Below are 19,007 nucleotides of genomic sequence, written 5' to 3'. Positions count from 1 at the left end.
CAAGCATGAGGTCCTGAGTTTGTACCAGAGTGATGTCTGGTTCGTCTTCTCTCTCTCTCTTTCCCCCCTTCTCTCTTTTGCCCCCTCCTCCTATTCCTCTCATAAATAAATATTTTATTTTTTAAAAGAAATAGTTGTCTTCATAAAGACTGGGTTTCTAAAAAAAAAAAAATGGTGTTATTTCCATTCACTCAGTCAAAAATTATAAAATCTGGAAAACAATCCTTTTGCAATAAATACTAATATTTATCTGTGATTATCTAAGCCTCTCTATATTACATTTTTTATAACCTTGCAGTGAGATAAAACTACTAGATACAGTTTTGAGTGTTGAGTTTTATGTAATATAATGTTACTTATGCCTGTTTTCCTCTATCTTATAGATGACCAGATCATTTAAGTTAGGCTAGGAGAAAAATCTCCACTGTTTATTTTTAAGATAGAAAGTTAACTGTTAGAGGGCTGGGCGACAGCGCAGCGGGTTAAACACACATGGTACAAAGCGCAAGGACCAGCTAGGGATCCTGGTTAAAGCCCCGGCTCTCCACCTGCAGGGGGGTCGCTTCACAGGTGGTAAGGCAGGTCTGCAGGTGTCTGTCTTTCTCTCCCTCTCTCTGTCTTCTGCATCTCTCTCCATTTCTCTCTGTCCTATCCAACAACAACAACAGAAGTAACAACAACAACAATAATAACAACAACGATCCACAACAAGGGCAACAAATGGGAAAAAATAGCCTTCAGGAGCAGTGGATTCATAGTGCAGCAATAACCCTGGAGGCAAAATAAATAAATGTATAAACAAATAAAAAAAAAAAAGGGAAGTCAACTGTTCTGCACCTCATAAAGATCTTTGGTCCATACTTCCAGAGAGATACAGAATAGGGAAACCTGCAATGGAGTGGAGGGGATATGGAACTCTGGTGGTGGAAACTGTATGAAATTGTACCCCTCTTATACCATAATCTTGTCAATCATAATTAAATTACTAATAAAACAAAATTTTTAAAAAGCTAACTTTTTTACCTAAGAGCAGGCAGGCAGATAATATTTGTGTGGGAAGGTCATATTGTCATGTTGTTTTAGATTCATCTGGTATTCCAGATTTTACTGAGCTGTCAGTTTGAATAAAATTACTAGAATGATGTGCTATAAATCAAACTAACCGTTTTTCTCTCCTCGTTAATTTCAGAGGGTTATTCAACACAATGCTTTAGAAGACCGGTCCATATCTGACAAGCAGCAATGGGATGCAGCGATTTATTTTATGGAAGAGGCTCTTCAGGCTCGTCTTAAAGACAGTGAGTGGAAACACGCTTAGCTTAGTGAGTTCTGACTGTTTCCAAGGAGGGAGAATTACCCAGACTCACTGAAAATGTATAAGAGTAGAGCTGACATTTCAAGGTCTTTGTTATGAATACTATAGTTGAAGGTTATTTATGGGAAATTTAGTCAACTGCTAATAAATTTATTATATAACTGACACATGATACTTATATGTACTCATATTCCAGAAAGCTATCGTTTAGGTGATTTTAATATTTGTTACTGCACTTACGGGAACTTTATAAGCAATTATAATTTAATTCCTATGTATATATCCCACTAGCCATATTTCTCTCAGCTGACTTTATATTTACTTCAAGGTAATACAAAGAACAGGACTGTTGTTATTGTTATGATTTATGTTCTTGCTACATTGTAAATTTTTGTTTTTCTAGCTGAAGATGCAATTGAAAATATGATAGGTCCAGATTGGAAAAAGAGGTGGTTATACTGGAAGAATAGGACTCAAGAACAGGTAGAAACAGTTCTCTTCAGTTTACTTTATGTGCATAGATTTAACATCAGTTTACAGCATTAGAAGATTTTAGGAATATGGCTTCACACGTGTGTTTCTGTGTACAACTCATTGTACCAGAGTTCCTATGCATTAAACCAAAATGGAACATTTCACATATCTCTACCTCAAGGCTCTGCCCTATCCACTCGATTAACCTTCAAGTGTTTAGACTATACCAGTCAGCTTAGTTATTACTTCAGTTTTGCAAGTCAGTTTGGTTTATTTGTTAAAATTATACATGTAAGGGACCAGGTGGTGGTGCACCTGGTGAAGTGCACACATTACAGTGCACAAGGACTCAGGTTTAAGTCCCTGGTCCCCACCTGCAGGGAGAAAGATTCACAAATGATGAAGCAGGGCTGCAGTTGTATCTCTGTCTCTTTCCCTCTCTGTGCCCCCTTCCTTCTTGATTTCTGGCTGTCTCTGTCCAATAATAAAGATAATAATAGTCTTTTTTTAAAAAAAAAAATTTACATGTAAGTGAAACCATACAGTGGTTGTCTTGAGTCCATAGGGGATTCTCTCTCCTTTTTTATCTCTTTCTCTATCTCGAATGTCTTGCTTATTCTGCATTCATAAGCCAGAGTATTATGTTCCTTCTTGTTGTGATTGAGAATATAGTGCCTACAGTGTAATGGCAATATATATATATTAAAATTGGGACTCTGTTTTTACAAGTGTACCAAAATTTAAACCATCTAAGCACAGTCTTCTTTTTAAATTTTTTAAAGGGTATTCATAATGAAACCAAAAATGAATTGGAAAAGATGTTGAAATGTAATGAGGAGCATCCAGCTTACCTGGCAAGTGATGAGATCACTACAGTCCGAAAGAACCTAGAATCCCGAGGAGTAGAAGTAGACCCAAGCTTGGTAATAAAAACTGCTGGAAAACATAAATTTGTTTCTTTCAAATATGTCTCTACTTCAATTCCGTTACTTAGATATTAAAGTGCTTAATTTTGCTTTGATCATACATGCTTTTAACTACAGTAAAATGTATTACTTTGATCATATTTTTTTAAAAAGTAAAGATTTGGGGCCAGGTGGTGGTGCACCTGGTTAAGTGCACACATTACCATGCGCAAGGATCTGGGTTCAAGCCCTTGGTCCCCACCTGCAGGGGGAAAGCTTCACGAGTGGTGAAGCAGGTCTGCAGGTGTCTCTTTGTTTCTCTTCCGCACTATTTCCACCTCCCCTCATAATTTCTCTCTGTCTGTATTCAAAATATATAAATAAAGGTTTTTTTTTTTTTTTTGTGACCACCACTGTAAAATTTCACTTGTCTTCTGGTAAAAAAAAAAAAAAAAAAGTAATGATTTTATTCACTTTTTTTTTTTTTTTTTTTTTTTTTTAGTTCATTGACTTAATTTGTAAGTAGAGAAGTTGAAAAGTAGAAAAGCAAAGTACATAAGCAAGTTCAGTACTTAGTTCTGGCAAAAGAATTTCAACCCACCCAGATTTATCTCACCACATTACACTGCTTTAGATTACAAAATAGAATTCTTGCTTAAATATAAATTCTTACTGTATGTCTTTTCAGTGAACTCATATTGAAGAAACAATGTTCACTAGCTCTTGTCATCTCAAGTATACAATTTCACATTTCCACAAAATATCAGTTTGTTGGAAAAGTCATGACACACTTTTTGCATTGAAAAATATAGAAAAATATGTCATGACTTTCCCTATGACTCAGTAGGTGCTAGCCCAGCATACCCACCACCATGCTCCAGTGTGTGTGTGTGCACCCCCCACCCCCACAGATATGAGCAGACTTCTTACTTAGAGAGTGATCAGATCAGATATGAGCAGACTTCTTACTTAGAGAGTGATCAGATCAGATATGAGCAGACTTCTTACTTAGAGAGTGATCAGATCAGATATGAGCAGACTTCTTACTTAGAGAGTGATCAGATCAGATATGAGCAGACTTCTTACTTAGAGAGTAGATTCAGTAAATAAGGAGTTTGTGTTTTTATTAAGTTGAGTAAGACTTGGGCCCTCTCATGTATGATAAATACGAAGATAAAAGTAGCTACAGTGTAGACTACACTTTATCCTCATGAAGACACTTATTTGGGGAAAGTTTTTTTCTGAATTATGTTTCAAAATTCCCTAGTGCTTTTGTTAGGGTATAAGATAGTGAACACTCATTTAAATATTAAATATTATTTCACATTATCTTAACGAGTAGTTAGCATTATCTTAAGTGAAATCAAATTAGGAAATAAATTACATGGGGAAATCCTTCTGTAAGTTATTCAGAGCCACTTGTAAATTCTTAGATCTGTTATTTATGTTTCTGGACTAGAGAAGAGTGACTGTGGTGTACTTATTTATGTATTTATTTTTACCATCTGGCTTATTGCTGAAGCTCAATGCTTGTATGAAATGCCACCGTTCTTTGGTGGCTCGCTCTTCCTTTTTCTTTCTTCCTTTTCTTTTTTTCTGTTTTCATTTATATATATATATATATAGCGAATGGAAGATGGGGCCAGGCAGTGGTGCACCTGGTTAAGTGCAAAAATTCCAGTGCAAAAGGACCCAGGTTCAAGTCCCTGGTCCCCACCTGCAGGGGGAAAGCTTCACGAATGGTGAAGCAGGGCTGCAGGCATCTCTCTCTCTCTCTTTACCTCTCTATCTCTCCCTCCCCTCTCAATTTATATCTGTCTATCCAATAGTAAAAATAAAACATTAAAAAATATGCTTTGGAAAAACACGTAATTAAAAAATAAATTAAAAAAGAGAGAATGAAAGACATATAGGGATAGAAATAGAACAACAGAGGAAAGGAAAGGTACCCACAACACTCTCATGAAGCTTGTCTCCTGCAAGTGGGGCCTGGGGACATAAACCCAGTTTCTTGCCTGTGGTAACATAGGTGTTAAGCCAGATGTATCACTGCCTTGATTACGCTTATTTTAAATTCCAGCAGTGGTCAGAACAAGAAAACTAGAGAAATTCAAGCTGATTTACTGGCATCACTCACAGAGTAGAAATGAATGAAAAATAATGACTTGACATTATAAGTTTAGTATAAATTTAATTTAACTACATTGGTTCTTGGTCTAAACAACTTGTATTCAATTGACTGCTTTGGAACTTTATAGAACTATGAATGTTGATACATTAGCTAGCATAATAAAGGAGATTTGTAGGCTATAGGTTGGTTCCATATCTTTCTTAGAGCAAGAAATGTTTCTGTGTTTTTCAAAAGACAATTTAGTGTACTTTATGACACTATTTAATAGTTAGCAAGGTACCATGATGAGCAAGGGTGTGAACTGACTATGTGTCAGATGTGAACTCTAGCACACTTGTGTTCCATTAACTGGCGATAAATACTGCCTTTGGGAGTTGATATCATCTCTGAGCCTCATTTTTCTTTTCTGTCAAATGGTGTTGATAATACTTGTTCTACCTACTTAATACTACTAATGTTATATAACCTAGACAAGACTATGATGTGAAAGAATTTTGAACTCTCTAACAGACTAATCTGTGAAGATCTTATCACTGCGATAACACTAAATTTTTTCATTCCAGGTGCATTGGTGCATCTGGTTGAGCACACATATTGCAATGCACAAGGACCCGGGTTTGAGCCCCCAGTCCCCACCTGCAGGGGGAAAGCTTTGTGAGTGGTGAAGCAGAGCTTCAGGTGTCTCTGTCTCTCTCCCTTTTTATCACTTCCTTCCCTCTTGATTTCTGGCTGTCTATCCAATAAATAAAGATTAAAATTTTTTTCATCCAAAAAGAAATAAAGTTATTGATAGAAGCAGTCAGAGACCAGTTTACTGATCATAACTCTGTCCTTAGATAAGGTTTAAAACACAGTCAATTTTGGAGTACACAAACTGGAAAAGAGGTTGTCTTGAGAAAGTCAATGTATTAAAAAAAAAACTAATAGATTAACATAATTTGTTAATGGCTTTAGCTTTCTAATAACTTGTGTATGATTTTTCAGAATGTTGGATCAACCCAATACATGCATATTCACTCTTGTTTTTTTTTTTTATCATTTTAGATTAAGGATACTTGGCACCAAGTTTATAGAAGACATTTCTTAAAAACAGCTCTAAACCACTGTAACCTTTGTCGAAGAGGCTTTTATTACTACCAAAGGCATTTTGTAGATTCCGAGGTAAGTTTTTCCTAAACAAGGAAAACCATCTCTGTGAGATTATTGTCTAGATGCTTAAGTAAACTTTAACTTTAGCATAATTCTAAGTTCTTTGATTTTTTTGAAAGACAAAAAAAAAAGGTCTATACTGCTTATAAAAAAAAAAATAGCCTAACTGTTTGTTTGTTTTTCTGTGATGACTATGGTTTACCAGTTGAGGACAACCTTTTGAAAGAAGAGAGAAACATAATCAAAGAAAGACACCCTAGCACCAAAACTTACTTCAGTACGCTGGGGCCTGGCTCAAACCTAAATCATGCACTTGACAAAGCAAACACACTGTCTAAGTGAACTATCTTGCCAACCCCAAATTAATCTAAGATATTTACCTCTGCGTCTTGTATGTAGATCATACGGCACTTTTAAGATTGTGTGTGTCCATGTAATAACCACTTTAAAAATTAGCTCTGGATCCTCCAGATCCTCTTCTACAGACAACAGGAAAATTAAGTGTCCATGATCTCCAATGTTTTTTAAACCTTGACCCTACACACCTTAAAATTTTTTTTAATAAGCAGGAGTTCTGTGTTTGATGAGAAGGAAAGCCCAGGGTACTAATTCCTGAGCTCAAAAAATTAACTTTCTGTGTTTGAAAATAATAACTATTCTCACTGTGGAAAGTAAATGCAAAAAAAAAAGTGCTTATTAATAACCGTGACACCTATAATCTCCCCAAGTAATTCTAGTGTACAGTTTTATGTATTTATCAAACTCTAAATGTGACTGTGCATACATTTGGAACATAAATTTTCAGGTACCAGGGGTTAGCACAACCAATAGAATGCACAAATTACCATGCAAAAGGAGCCAGGTTGAAGCCCATCCCAACTGCAGGGAGAAGCTTCATGAGCAGTAAAACAGTGCAGCAAGAATCTTTCTTTCTCTCTCCTCTGTAAATTTCTCTGTCTCTCTCTCTCTCTATATATATATAAAAAAATAGGAAGGAAGGAGAAGAAATATGAGAGGAGGAGGAAGAAAAAGGGGGGGAGTAGCCACTGAGTGTAACAGATTCATTGTATGAGTACCCACTTCAGCAGTAACCACAGTGCCACTGTAGGAGAAGAAAAGAACCTTCCGTTTGCATAGTGTAAAGCAGTTGTTTTCATGATTATGCTTTATATCCTATTAGAACTCTTTATTTTTTAAAATATTAATTAATTTATTGGTCAGAGACAGTAAGAATTCAATAGGGAAGGGGGAACTAGGGAGAAAGAAAAAAGATACCTGCAGCACTACTTCACCACTTTTGAAGCTTTCTGCCTGCAAGTGGGGGCCAGGGGCTTGAACCGGGTCCATGCCATTATGATGTGTTTGATCTACCAGGTGTACCACCACCCATTCCCCTGTAATTCTTTCTTTATGCCATTAGAATCTTATTTTCACTAATTTCTAAAAAGAACACTTAAAAAGTTCTTCAGTGGAGAGTTGTAGTTTAATGTCACGTTTTCAAAATAGCCTCTAGGTGGCAGCAAACTGATATATTATGGTTCTTACAAACCAAGATGCTTTCTGAAATCCTTCTGAAAGAAATCCTTGCTCTTACTGGAGACCCTGAAATAGTTTTGTGTTTTTGGCAGCTTAAATGGCATTTCCAGTTAAATGGATCTGTGTAAAAAGTAGCTTAGGTATTTTGCTTAGGTGTTCTTGAGAAGACCTCTGAAAAGTAGGCTTCTTTTAAAAGAGACTATTAATCTATTTTCATTTGCAACTGAAATTATAAAAGAATTGAGTGCACAGTCAAAGAAAAGAAGGTCACCTAAGGATGTACTTAAGATAACTAGATGAAATTGAATACAAATATAAATAAATTGGGGCTCTGCACTATGAATTTCTACCTATAAATAATACAATGAATTTCTCTACTTTCCAAGTTTATTTGCTTTGTCCTGAATCAAAATAAATCTCTCAGTGTGAGCAGATTTCATGTATTGGGCATAGAAAGGACTCAGCTGTCTATAATCAGCTGTGTTAAGGGGGCCAGGTGGTAGCACGCCCAGCTGAGCACACACATTCTCACCACTCCCCACCTGCAACAGGGACGCTTCAGGAGTGGTGAAGCAGGTCTGCAGGCATCTGTTTTTCTCTCTCCTTCTCTGTCTCTCCAAGCACCCTCAGTTTTTCTCTGTCCTATCAAATAAAATAGAAAGAAATGAAAAAAAAAGTGTCTGCTGGAAAGCTATGGACTTTTAGTAGCAGTACCAAGCCCCAGTAATAGCCCTGGTGGCCAATAAATGGATTAGGTGAATGTTATGATTTTTTATTAATGCTTAGCCTTGGGTAATAATTTTAGTCATTGTGTTGTTTGTGACCATGGTTTTTATTGTTAAATTTTATGTGGAAATCTCATATTTCAGTTGGAATGCAACGATGTGGTCCTGTTTTGGCGGATACAGCGCATGCTTGCTATCACGGCAAATACTTTAAGGCAGCAGCTTACAAATACTGAAGGTAAGTCAGGACATCCTTTCAGATCTTGATACAAGAAAGAATAGTAAGAACGTCAGTTTTGAATAGGATGAACCCAAGTACTTTCTCATAGACTTATAAGGAAAACAAAAATTTATAATTTTCCACTTACAGTAATAAAAGCAAATTGCAAGTGAATAAAACATGAACGAAATTTCTGTAACACACAAACACTCTTAGAAAGGAACTTCCAAACATTACTTAGTTTGGGGGGAAATCTGTACTTCCACTAAAGCACTAGGGCTTGAGAATGTGTTTCAGGTTGATGAAAATAAATGAATAAAATTTAAGTATTGTATTGATTTTATTTTAATGAGACATAGCAGGAGAGAGAGAAACCAGAGCACTGCTCAGCTCTGGCTTATGGTGGTGCTGGGGATTGAAACTGGGATCTCAGAGCCTCAGGCATAAAAGTCCTTTTCGGAATCATTATGCTATCTTCGCAGCCCAATGAAAAGTAGTGAGAAGACTTAATGATAGGTCTAGTATGAAAAGAAAAATAACTCCATACATTGTTTTTTTATCATCCTGTGCATTGATAAAAACAATGTTTCTTGGACTTTTTGTTTGCTTTGAACAGTCAGGCGATTAGAGAAAAATGTTAAAGAAGTTTTGGAAGATTTTGCTGAAGATAGCGAGAAGAAAGTTAAACTGCTTACTGGCAAACGAGTTCAACTGGCTGAAGACCTCAGTAAGTAGTTCTTTTTGTCCTCTCCTTGCTTCCTCTTCACCTCCCCCATTTTCACTTACTTGCTTGTCAGTTAATCTCAGATTTATAGAGTAGTTACAAGTATGTATAACACTCCTCTCCCATACTATCTGAGAGTCAATTGCTAACCTCAAGTACTTTATCTTTTTACTTATTGTTTTGTTATCACTGGGGTTTCATCACTCCAGGCCCACTTTTTCAGAGAGAGACCAAGACTATCGTACCCAGTGTGAAGGGCACAGGCTTGAACCTGGGTCACAGCAGTGAGTAAACTCACCAGCCTTAGCACTCCATGCCATACAGCCCTTCTCCGAGTCCCTTTTACAGTGTTCATGTTCCGGCACTCTTGGCCAGGTTCCCCTGTCAGCCTTTCCACTCCTGCCCATCCCACGCAGAGGTTCCCTCCTCACCTGAAGCCAGACCAGACTTTGATGGAAACATTCTCTGCATAACACTTGTGTCAGCACCCTGCACAGGACTGCCCACCTCTCTGAACGTGACACCCTCATGTGAGTGAGCACCCTCTAAAAATCTAGTCAGACTTGAAAAAACAAATTTTATTGACTGACTGCTGGTACAACATTTGGGGAGTGTAGCTTCACACCTCTTTTAGGTTTATAAGCCTCATTGCACCTAGCACAAAGGTTCTAGTACCTACCAAAACACTGGTAGACTTAACATCTACATTAGGCTGCTCCCCTCACACCTCCTTCAGCTCTAACTCAGCTTGACCTTACTACTCACTTGGGTGAGGGCAGAGGCAATATAGAATTATTTCTTGAATGCTCATCTCTTCTGAGCTTTTTAAAATGTTAGGATTACATGTTGAGATTTACTTAGATCCCTGAGAGTTCAAGGGAATCAGTAAAAGATGAACTATTTTAGGTTTGTACTTCTGGCTTAAATTCATCTTGTGAAAGTTTCCCTTACTGTAAAGTGCAGTATTTCCCCTTTCATTGTGTAGTTAATGCTGTCTTACAAGTTTTATGATATAGCAGATGCTGGATAGAAATAAGTTCTTCCGACTCGTCATTAGCTTCTAGCTGTATTTTTTTTCAAACTCTCTTTTTTATCTTTTATTTATTATTGGATAGAGACAGAAGTTGAGAGGGGAGAGGCAGAGAAACGCCTGCAGCCCTACTTTACCACTCGTGAAGCTTTCCTCCTGCAGGTGGGGACCAGGGTCTTGGACCCAGGTCCTTGCACACTATTATGTGAGTGCTTAGTCAGGTGCGCTGCCACTTGTCCCCTCTAGTTGTGTTTCTGTGATGATATTCACTAGCATATCCCAAAGAAACCAGGCAGAGCTGTCCTGTCTGGTACCTGTTGCTTAAGCAACGCGTCTCCTCTACCCTTTATCATCTTCTCTCTCTGCTTCTTTCTAGTGAGCTGAGCTCTTCCCTCTTGACACATCGTTTTTGGAAATGCATCTCTCCCATTTAAAATCTGATTTCCTTTGTTGTTGTTGTTGTTGTTGATTCTTTTTGTACTTTTTCACTTTGGCAGTGCAACTAAATTCATGCTGACTTACAGAAGTTCTCTGTTAAGTTTGAATTGCCGTTCATTAGCTCTGTTACCTTAGGCACAGTGCCACTCAGAGCCTTTGTAAAATGACCACATAGCTACTTCATGGGATAGTCATTAGGATTAGTTGTAAAAGACCAGAACCCCCTGGTTTATGATTTCATGCTAGATTTTGCTATTTTAGCAAGAGATGTCAGTGTCATATCTACATAAATATGTTTTCTCTTGTTGCTCTCAGGACATGGGTATCAGACAGTGAAATACTTCAGTATATTTTGCTAGCATATATGTTAAATAGTTAAAAAAAACAATCATGTCTTTTCTCATATCCAGTAATAGAGTTTTGTATAATTCTGGTTAGATTAAGCTTACACTCTCCCGAGTGTTGTGTTCTAATGGTTTTGCTGAGAAAGTATTCATATGACTCCCTTGAAATGATTCACTGCTTTTGTACAAACAAATTTATGATAGTTTTTAAAGTACCAAATAATACCTTTGGAAGCAAATGTGTCGCAAGTGAAGCGGCTTCTTCTATCACACCAAAGGATGTGAGGCGTGACTTTGTTGGCTTCTTGAAAGAGAGTCTTTGGGGGCCAGGCAGTAGCATACCTGGTTGAATATACATGTTACCGCACTTAAAGCCCTGTGTTTGAGCCCCCACTCCCCACCTGCAGGAGGGATACTTTACAAGTGATGAAGTAGGTCTGTGGGTATCTGTCTTTCTTTCTTCCTCTCTGTCTCACCTTCCCCCTCTCAATTTCTCTGTCATATCAAGTAAAATAAAATAAAAAACCAAATAAAGGGGAAAATAGCCACCAGCAGCAGGCACCTAGCCCCAGTGATAACCCCGCTGGCAATAAAAAAAGAAAAAGAACCTTTAAGAGCACCTTTTCTTATGATTAATCTTCAGGCTAATTCTTGGGAATATAGTCAAGGATATTTCCAAACTTGACAGCAATCACTGTATTACACAAACTTTCTAGAAAAAGAATTCAATTTGTATGTAAAGTGTTAGCTAATGGAATTTGGAGTAAAGGAGACAGTTTAAAGAGTTTTGACTACAATTTCAAAAAGTACAAGATAGAGTATGCGGAGTTTGGTAAAAGTACAAGATAGATTATGCGGAGTTTGGTAAAAGTTTGATGCGTCATTTTCTTTGCTCTTAACCGCCAAGCCTTACCCCATAACTTCTTTATCCCGTCATCTCAGTCATCTGTCCATGGTTATTTAGGTTGCTTCCATATTTTGGCTATTGTAAATAATGTACTTTTAAACATGGGCATATATATGTCCCTTCAAATTACTGTTTTTATATAGTTTGAATAAATGTCTAAGAGTGTATACCACAATTTTCATAGCCATTCCTCTGTCATTGGACATCTGGGTTGCTTCCCAGTTTAGGCTGTTACAGATTGTGCTGTTATGAACATAGGTGTCCAGAGATCTCTTTAGACGGGGCCAGGTAGTGGTGCACCTGGTTAAAGTGCACACATCACAGTGCACAGGACTCAGGTTCAAGTCCCTGGTCCCCACCTGTAGGGGGAAAACTTCACAAGCGGTGAAACAGGGCTACAGGTGTCTCTGTCTCCTTCTCTACCCCCCTTCCCCCCTCAATTTCTCTCTGTCTCTATCCAGTAATAAATAAATTCAATAGTTTAATAAATAAATAATAAGAGAGAGAGAGAGAGCGATCTCTGAATAAGTGTTTTTGTTTCCTTTGGAAAAATCCCCAGAAAAGAAATTGCTGGATCATAGGATAGATCCATTTTTAGTGTCCTGAGAAATCTCCAGACTGCTTTCCATAATTATTGGACTAATTTACATTCCTGCCAGCATCCTAGCCTACCCTAGGCTTTCGGTTCTTTTGAATGTGTGACATTCTCACAGATGTGAAGTGTTATCTCTGTCTTGCGTTTGTCTGATAATCAGTGACTTTGAGCATTTTTTCATATGTCTTTTGGTTCTCTGGAACTCTTCTTTGGTGAAGATTCTATCCATATCCTCATCTCATTTTTTTAATGAGGTCATGTTTTTGTTGTTGCTAAATTTAGTGAGCTCTCTGAGTATTTTTGTTATTAGTCTTTTATCTGATGTGTGTCATATAAATGATTTCCCATTTTGTCTTTCTGTTTTGGTGATGGTTCTCTGCTGTGCAGAAGCTTTTTGGTCTGATGAAGTCCCATTGATTTACTTTGGTTTTGTTTTTCTTGCTGTTGGGCTCAGACCTTCAAAGATACCTCTGAAGTATAGATCTGAATTGTTCAGCCAATGTTTTCTTCTATCTATTTGATAGTTCCTGGTTTAGTGCCCATGATTTTGATCCATTTAGAGTTGACTTTTATGCATAGTGGTCCAGTTTCATTTACCTGCACATTTCAACTCAGTTCCCCAACAGCAGTTTTTTAGAAGACTTTCCTTTCTCCATTTACTGGGCACCCTTGTCAGAAAGTGTGTGTGTGTGTGTGTGTGTGTGTGTGTGTGTGTGTGTGCGCGCGCGCGCGCGTGCTTTTATTCTGGACTTTATATTTGATTACACTATTCTGAGTCTGGTTTGGTTCCGGTATCAGGCAGTTTTGATTGCAGTAGCTCACTAATAAGATTTAAGCCAGAAATGTAATGCTTCCTGTCTTTTTATTTTTTTCTCAAGATTGTTTTGGTGATAGTTGGTATGTTCTGGTTCCACATAAACTTTTATAGCTTTTATTCTAATCCCTTAGAGAAATGTGGTGGGACCTTATAGTGACCATATTAAAGCTGTATTAAACAATAGAGTAAGATCCCTTTAACTATAATAACAAGAAATAATCAAATATTTAGGAATAAAGTGAACAAAGGAGGTGAAAGATTTATACACTAAAAATTATGAATCACTATTCAAAGAAATTGAAAGAGATACAAAGAAATGGAAAGATTTGCTGTTCTCATGAATTGGGAGAACTAGCATCATCAAAATGACCTTCCTACTCAGAATCAGATATAGATTGTATGACTAAGTGAAAGCAGTGGCTATTTCAAGTCAACATTTCAACTTACCCCTGAAATACAAGAACAGTGGTAAACTCTTTGGCTTGGAATGCAGGCTTATTTCAGTGAATGGTGGGTGTGGTTGATGTCCTAAATGTTGCAAACAATGTAGCTTAAAGCGACTTACTAGTAAATTAGAATTTTCCAATATCCGCAGCTTTTTTTTTTCTCCTGTAGTTAATTTGCTCTGCTGACTCCCTACACGAGGTGGCAACAGCTGGCCTTTTTCACTAGAACTAGGGGGCTGGGCTGGGGGTCAGGATTAGAGAAGAGGAATTGTAGCAGCATGCTCAGCCTCTTGCCTCTGTTGACTGTTCTTTATTGTTTGATGCCTGAGCATCTCCCAGACAGCAAGCAATTGTTTCTTGAAACTTAAGGTTTGTTTCTCTTGGGAGCATACAATGCAGTTGGGTTTCTTCTTTGTGTCTCTTCACTTTTCTGGCCTTCTCTTCTCTTCCATCCTGGACTTTCTCGATAATTAAAAAAAGGGACAAAGATAGAAGCTTTGTATCTCAGGGTGCATGAGATTAAGTTTTAACTCCAAAATTTAGAAATCTAGACTACGGATGGAAATTTCTTTTCCACTGGCCTAACTAGTCAATCGCAAATCATTTTTATAATGAAGACTTTGTTATTCATAATCAGTGCTCTCACACATTTATGAAGTGAAGGTGATAAAAAAGAAAACAGCAACAGAATGATCTAATACTACCAAATTAGAAGTCAAGACTGGCAGAGAAACTGCAGCCTCCTAAATCTAAAGCAGGTTCATCAGTTCTAAAATGTAATTCTACCTTGTTAGAACTAATGAGTTATAAAATGTTTTTACAGTATGGTAAAATCTTAATAAAATGGAAGCAGAGGGAGTCAGGCGGTAGTGCGGCGGGTGAAGCACACATGGTGCGAAGCACGACGACTGGCACAAGGATCCCGGTTCGAGCCCCTGGCTCCCGACCTACATGGGAGTCGCTTCACAAGCAGTGAAGCAGGTCTGCAGGTGTCTTTCTCTCTCCTTCTCTGTCTTCTCCTCCTCTCTCCATATCTCTCTGTCTTATCCAACAACAATGATATCAACAACAATAACTACAACAATAAAACAACAGGGGCAACAAAAGGAAATTAAAAAAAAAAGTAAGCAGAACTTATCAAGGAGGGAACCTTAACCAAACTGATTATTGTTCTTCATCTAGAAAAGAAAAATGTCAAGATACTCTTGGATTTAATTTCCCTTGGTTACTTCACATCCTTAAACTTCTTCCGTCCCTGCCTCACCCTGGAGAGCTAGGGATGAAAATAGTGATCTTTTGAGACTGAAACCATGCTAGAATTACTACTATACTTGAAATGTAGAACTTTATATGGTAGAAGCGGAAGTCTTCCATTTAAAATAATTTTCCAGTAGTTCTGGCATGCATATTCTGACAAATTTCTATAGGCAATTCTTGCCATATGCTACCACCACTCAACCACTTACCCCAGAACAAGAATTGCTCCGCGATTCTCACTGTTTCCATCAATACAATTTAATTAGGATAATACTAGCATATATTTTAGTAGAGTCCAATATGGCATGTGATTAATGAAAGATTGGTTAAGTTCTTTGAACTGTATAACTGTATATCAGTATGTTCACTTGTTTCTGTAAATGTAACCAAAGAAAATGAATTTTAAAGGATTTAAAAGAGAAGATGGTGGCACTGACTTTGTAGAATTATAGGTACCTAAGCTCAGAGAGCTGCTTTGTTTTGGTAACTGCAGTCACAGGCTTTAAAGTAAGGGGCGTTAGTTGTAAGAAAAAAAAAAACACATAATTCCTTTGATGTATCATCAATTACATCAAAATGTTGATGGACTAGAGAGAGAGCTTAATGGTTATACAAAAAGACGATCTTACTTAAGGCTCTGATTCCTAGGTTCAATCCCCAGCACCACTCTAAGCCTGAGCAGAGCTGAGCAGTGCTCAGAGAGAGAGAGAGAGAGAGAGAGGCTGTTACTGCACTTCTCTGGCTAGTAATTAGACAACTTCAAGATGGCTTTTCCCATCTCCCCTAGCTTTTGTCTCTGTGTGTGTGTGTTTTTTCCTTATGTCTGTCATTGCTTAACCCTTAGATAGAATTTATCTTCCTTCATCTTTGTTTACCTCCTTCAGTAATTAAGAATCTTACAAACGGCTGAGCAAGATAGCTCACTTGGATAGTGTGCTTGCATTGTCATGGCACAGCCCCAGGTTCAGGCCATGCCCTACTGCACTGAAGGAAATTTCAGTGCTTTGCTGTTTCCTTTGTCACTCTCTACATCTCTGCCTCTATCAGAAAAAGTTGGCCTAGCTCAGTGAATTCCTAGTGACAACAATAACAACAAAAAAATAATAAAGCCTAACTAAGGCAATCTTAGTATTTAATTAGAAGGCGAAATTCTCATTATAAACAACTGCAGATCAACCAAACAGCCAGCTTAAGTAACAGAATTTTTATGTCTGCTATAGCCCCATTTTTTTCCCCTGAAAATTTACCATAACTTATGTTACATAGTCCATATGTGTTTGGCTACTGTTTGATCATGATCTTTTAATACAGGCTTTTGACTACTTTTTTTTTTCTCTCATTTCACTGGGGAATTAATGATTTCCAGGACAGGTTTGGTACATCCCATGTGCCAACATGGAGGCAAGAGACTGATAAGTCTTCATTTGTTAAAAACAAACTAATTCTTCTTATCCTAAGATACCTTACTTCCACTCTGTCATACCAGGAAGCTACCTACCTACCTACCCGTTTCTCTTATGTAGTGGTTTGCCTGCTGCATTCATCCCTTACCCACTTGTTCCCATGTTAATGTCTTAAGATCTGACTTTTATCCTTAACAAAGTCTTTTTTCCCCCCTGGGTCAGCAGTGATTCTACCAACACTTTCATAATCTTTTACATTTACTAGGATTCTTTTAAGTTGGTCAGGATATTTTTTTCCTCAGCATTCATAGTTACTAGTAGAAATATATTTGAAAAAAGTGGAACTATTAAAACTTTTCTTCACTATAAAATCAATAATTTATTGAATTTTAAAGCATCTTTTCAGGATTAAATCTTTAAATTCTGCTTCCATGAGATATTTTTTGTAGTAAGTTGAAATTGACAAGTTAAAGCAGCGAAGGAAAATAATAAAGGATTATTTTTACCCACAGTCTTCAGAAATGGAGTATACTCAGCTTTATGTGGTAATCAGAGAAAGATTATACAGAGAATTAAGTAATCCTTAGACACAGAGTCTTGGTGGTAGGTACAGTGTGGAACTATACCCTGTAATCTTACAATCTTATAAACCACTGTTAATCACAGATTTTTTAAAAATGGCTTGGAAAAGGCAGTAATTAAAATAAATCCATCATTTCTTATATAAATAATGGCTTGACAAACTAAATATGTAAGTGTTAGGCAATCTTTGTGGGAGGAATCCTCTGTTGGAGACACAAGCACGGTGAGTCTGAGCGGTATACTTTCTAGGCGACTGAAGAGCTTTTAGAATCAAGCACATTTTTCATGGCCTAAATCATCTTTTGAAGTATATTGATAAATCGGTATAATATTAAAACAGCCTTAGGGGAAGGGTACCCAGCACTTTGCATATATATATATTCATTTTTACTTTAACATTATGTTTTAACTAAGTGTAAAAGATAGCTCATCAATTACTTATGGATTCAGTAGTTTATCATTTTAGAGTGGTTTTTTTGGTATTATTTTGATAATGTGTCTGTTCATATGTCTGAGTCAGTGAATGTGTTTGTAGCTAGAAATGAGGTTCTTTTTAAAATCTTAGTAGTAGTATTTACCACTTTCTTACTAAGGAGTTTAGAATGAAGTATCATTGTTAAATATTAATAGTATATTTAATATTTAATAATAATACTAAGGTTTTTCCTTAAGTTAAGATTTCTGTAATCTATTTTTAAGATGAATACAATGAAATCTGATCACTCAAAATTATACAAAAAGAAAAAGAAAAAACTCCATTGGCTTAGGAAACAGTATGTTTCCTCCTCAAATTAGTATAACTGAAAATTTCATAAATGTATTTATACATTTGACATAATCAATCTTAAAAGTCAAAGTATTTTCCCAAGTAACACTGGAGACTGACACCAGTGCATATTTCATGGGACCATGTTGATTATCATGGTATCATCCTTCATGTCAGCATTCACTTTAAATGCCCTCATTTTTCCATGGATCTTTTATCTGTGAATTGAGAATAGAAACTTCTCAATTCTAGAACAAGTGAAATCTTCCTCGAACTAGTGAAGATTTTAAGTTTCCGCAGCCCATTTAACACAATAGATTTCCTTTGTTTCATTGTGCCTACTTACTGCATATGGATAGAGTTCATTTTAATGTCTCCTAGAATGGCATTTCTAATTTTTTTTTAAATATTTATTTTATTTATTCCCTTTTGCTGCCCTTGTTGTTTTATTGTTGTAGTTATTATTGTTGTCGTTGTTGGATAGGACAGAGAGAAATGGAGAGAGGAGGGGAAGACAGAGAGGAGGAGAGAAAGACAGACACCTGTAGATCTGCTTCACCGCCTATGAAGCGACTCCCCTGCAGGTGGGGAGCCGGGGTTCGAACCGGGATTCTTATGCCGGTCCTTGTGCTTTGCACCACCTGCGCTTAACCCGCTGCGCTACAGCCCGACTCCCCTAGAATGGCATTTCTTCTATTCCCTAGTTTTAGCATTTTGAATTGCAAGACATTTGCTATTTTTTATTCACTTCAGTTAGATTGCCTTCTTAGACCAAGGAACTCAAGTCTTCTTAGTCACTTTATTGGCACACTTTACACTCTGAGTCAGATAATAGTTTCTGTAATTTGAAAAATTAGAAAACATAGAATGTAAAAAAAAAGAAAATCAATCAATCTATTGCCTTTAAACAGATAATCATGGTAACACTGTGTTCTAACAACAGTTTAGTTTAGTCTTAGTTACATGATTTCTGTCACATTTCTGCGTCTCATTTTTCATGAATGAACTTCCATTTGACTTCCTCTTAAATTCTCAGTCCTTTCACTCACTGTCATTGCTCCTACTTCTGCCCTCTCAGCTATCAAAGTAAGTGAGCATTTTCTTCAATTAAGTGTATTTCAAGATAAAAATAAAACTTATTTTTTATTATTCACTATTGCTACTTACTTATTAGGGAAAGCCTGATTATAAGTTATTATTAAAAGATCAGGTATTTCAGAGATTAAACTATAGCTTTATGTAT

At 36.9% G+C, this 19,007-nt stretch overlaps 1 protein-coding gene across 4 annotated transcripts in view; it reads left to right on the top strand.

Annotated features, from left to right (window-relative positions):
• The window catches only part of OPA1 (OPA1 mitochondrial dynamin like GTPase), an 86,033-nt gene that overhangs the window by 50,344 nt on the left and 16,682 nt on the right, over nucleotides 1–19,007 (top strand). For all 4 annotated transcript variants that reach the window (XM_016185698.2, XM_016185699.2, XM_016185700.2 and 1 more), the window contains 6 exons: nucleotides 1,190–1,298; nucleotides 1,719–1,798; nucleotides 2,572–2,712; nucleotides 5,870–5,986; nucleotides 8,380–8,473; nucleotides 9,072–9,182. In XM_016185698.2, the coding sequence (XP_016041184.1) occupies nucleotides 1,190–1,298; nucleotides 1,719–1,798; nucleotides 2,572–2,712; nucleotides 5,870–5,986; nucleotides 8,380–8,473; nucleotides 9,072–9,182 (652 nt within the window). The remainder of the gene's footprint in view (nucleotides 1–1,189; nucleotides 1,299–1,718; nucleotides 1,799–2,571; nucleotides 2,713–5,869; nucleotides 5,987–8,379; nucleotides 8,474–9,071; nucleotides 9,183–19,007) is intronic.

Source organism: Erinaceus europaeus, chromosome 9, assembly GCF_950295315.1.
Source record: "Erinaceus europaeus chromosome 9, mEriEur2.1, whole genome shotgun sequence".
NCBI lineage: Eukaryota > Metazoa > Chordata > Mammalia > Eulipotyphla > Erinaceidae > Erinaceus > Erinaceus europaeus.
The sequence above is the reverse complement of the archived record's forward strand: the minus strand, read 5'-3'. Positions and strand labels throughout refer to the sequence as shown.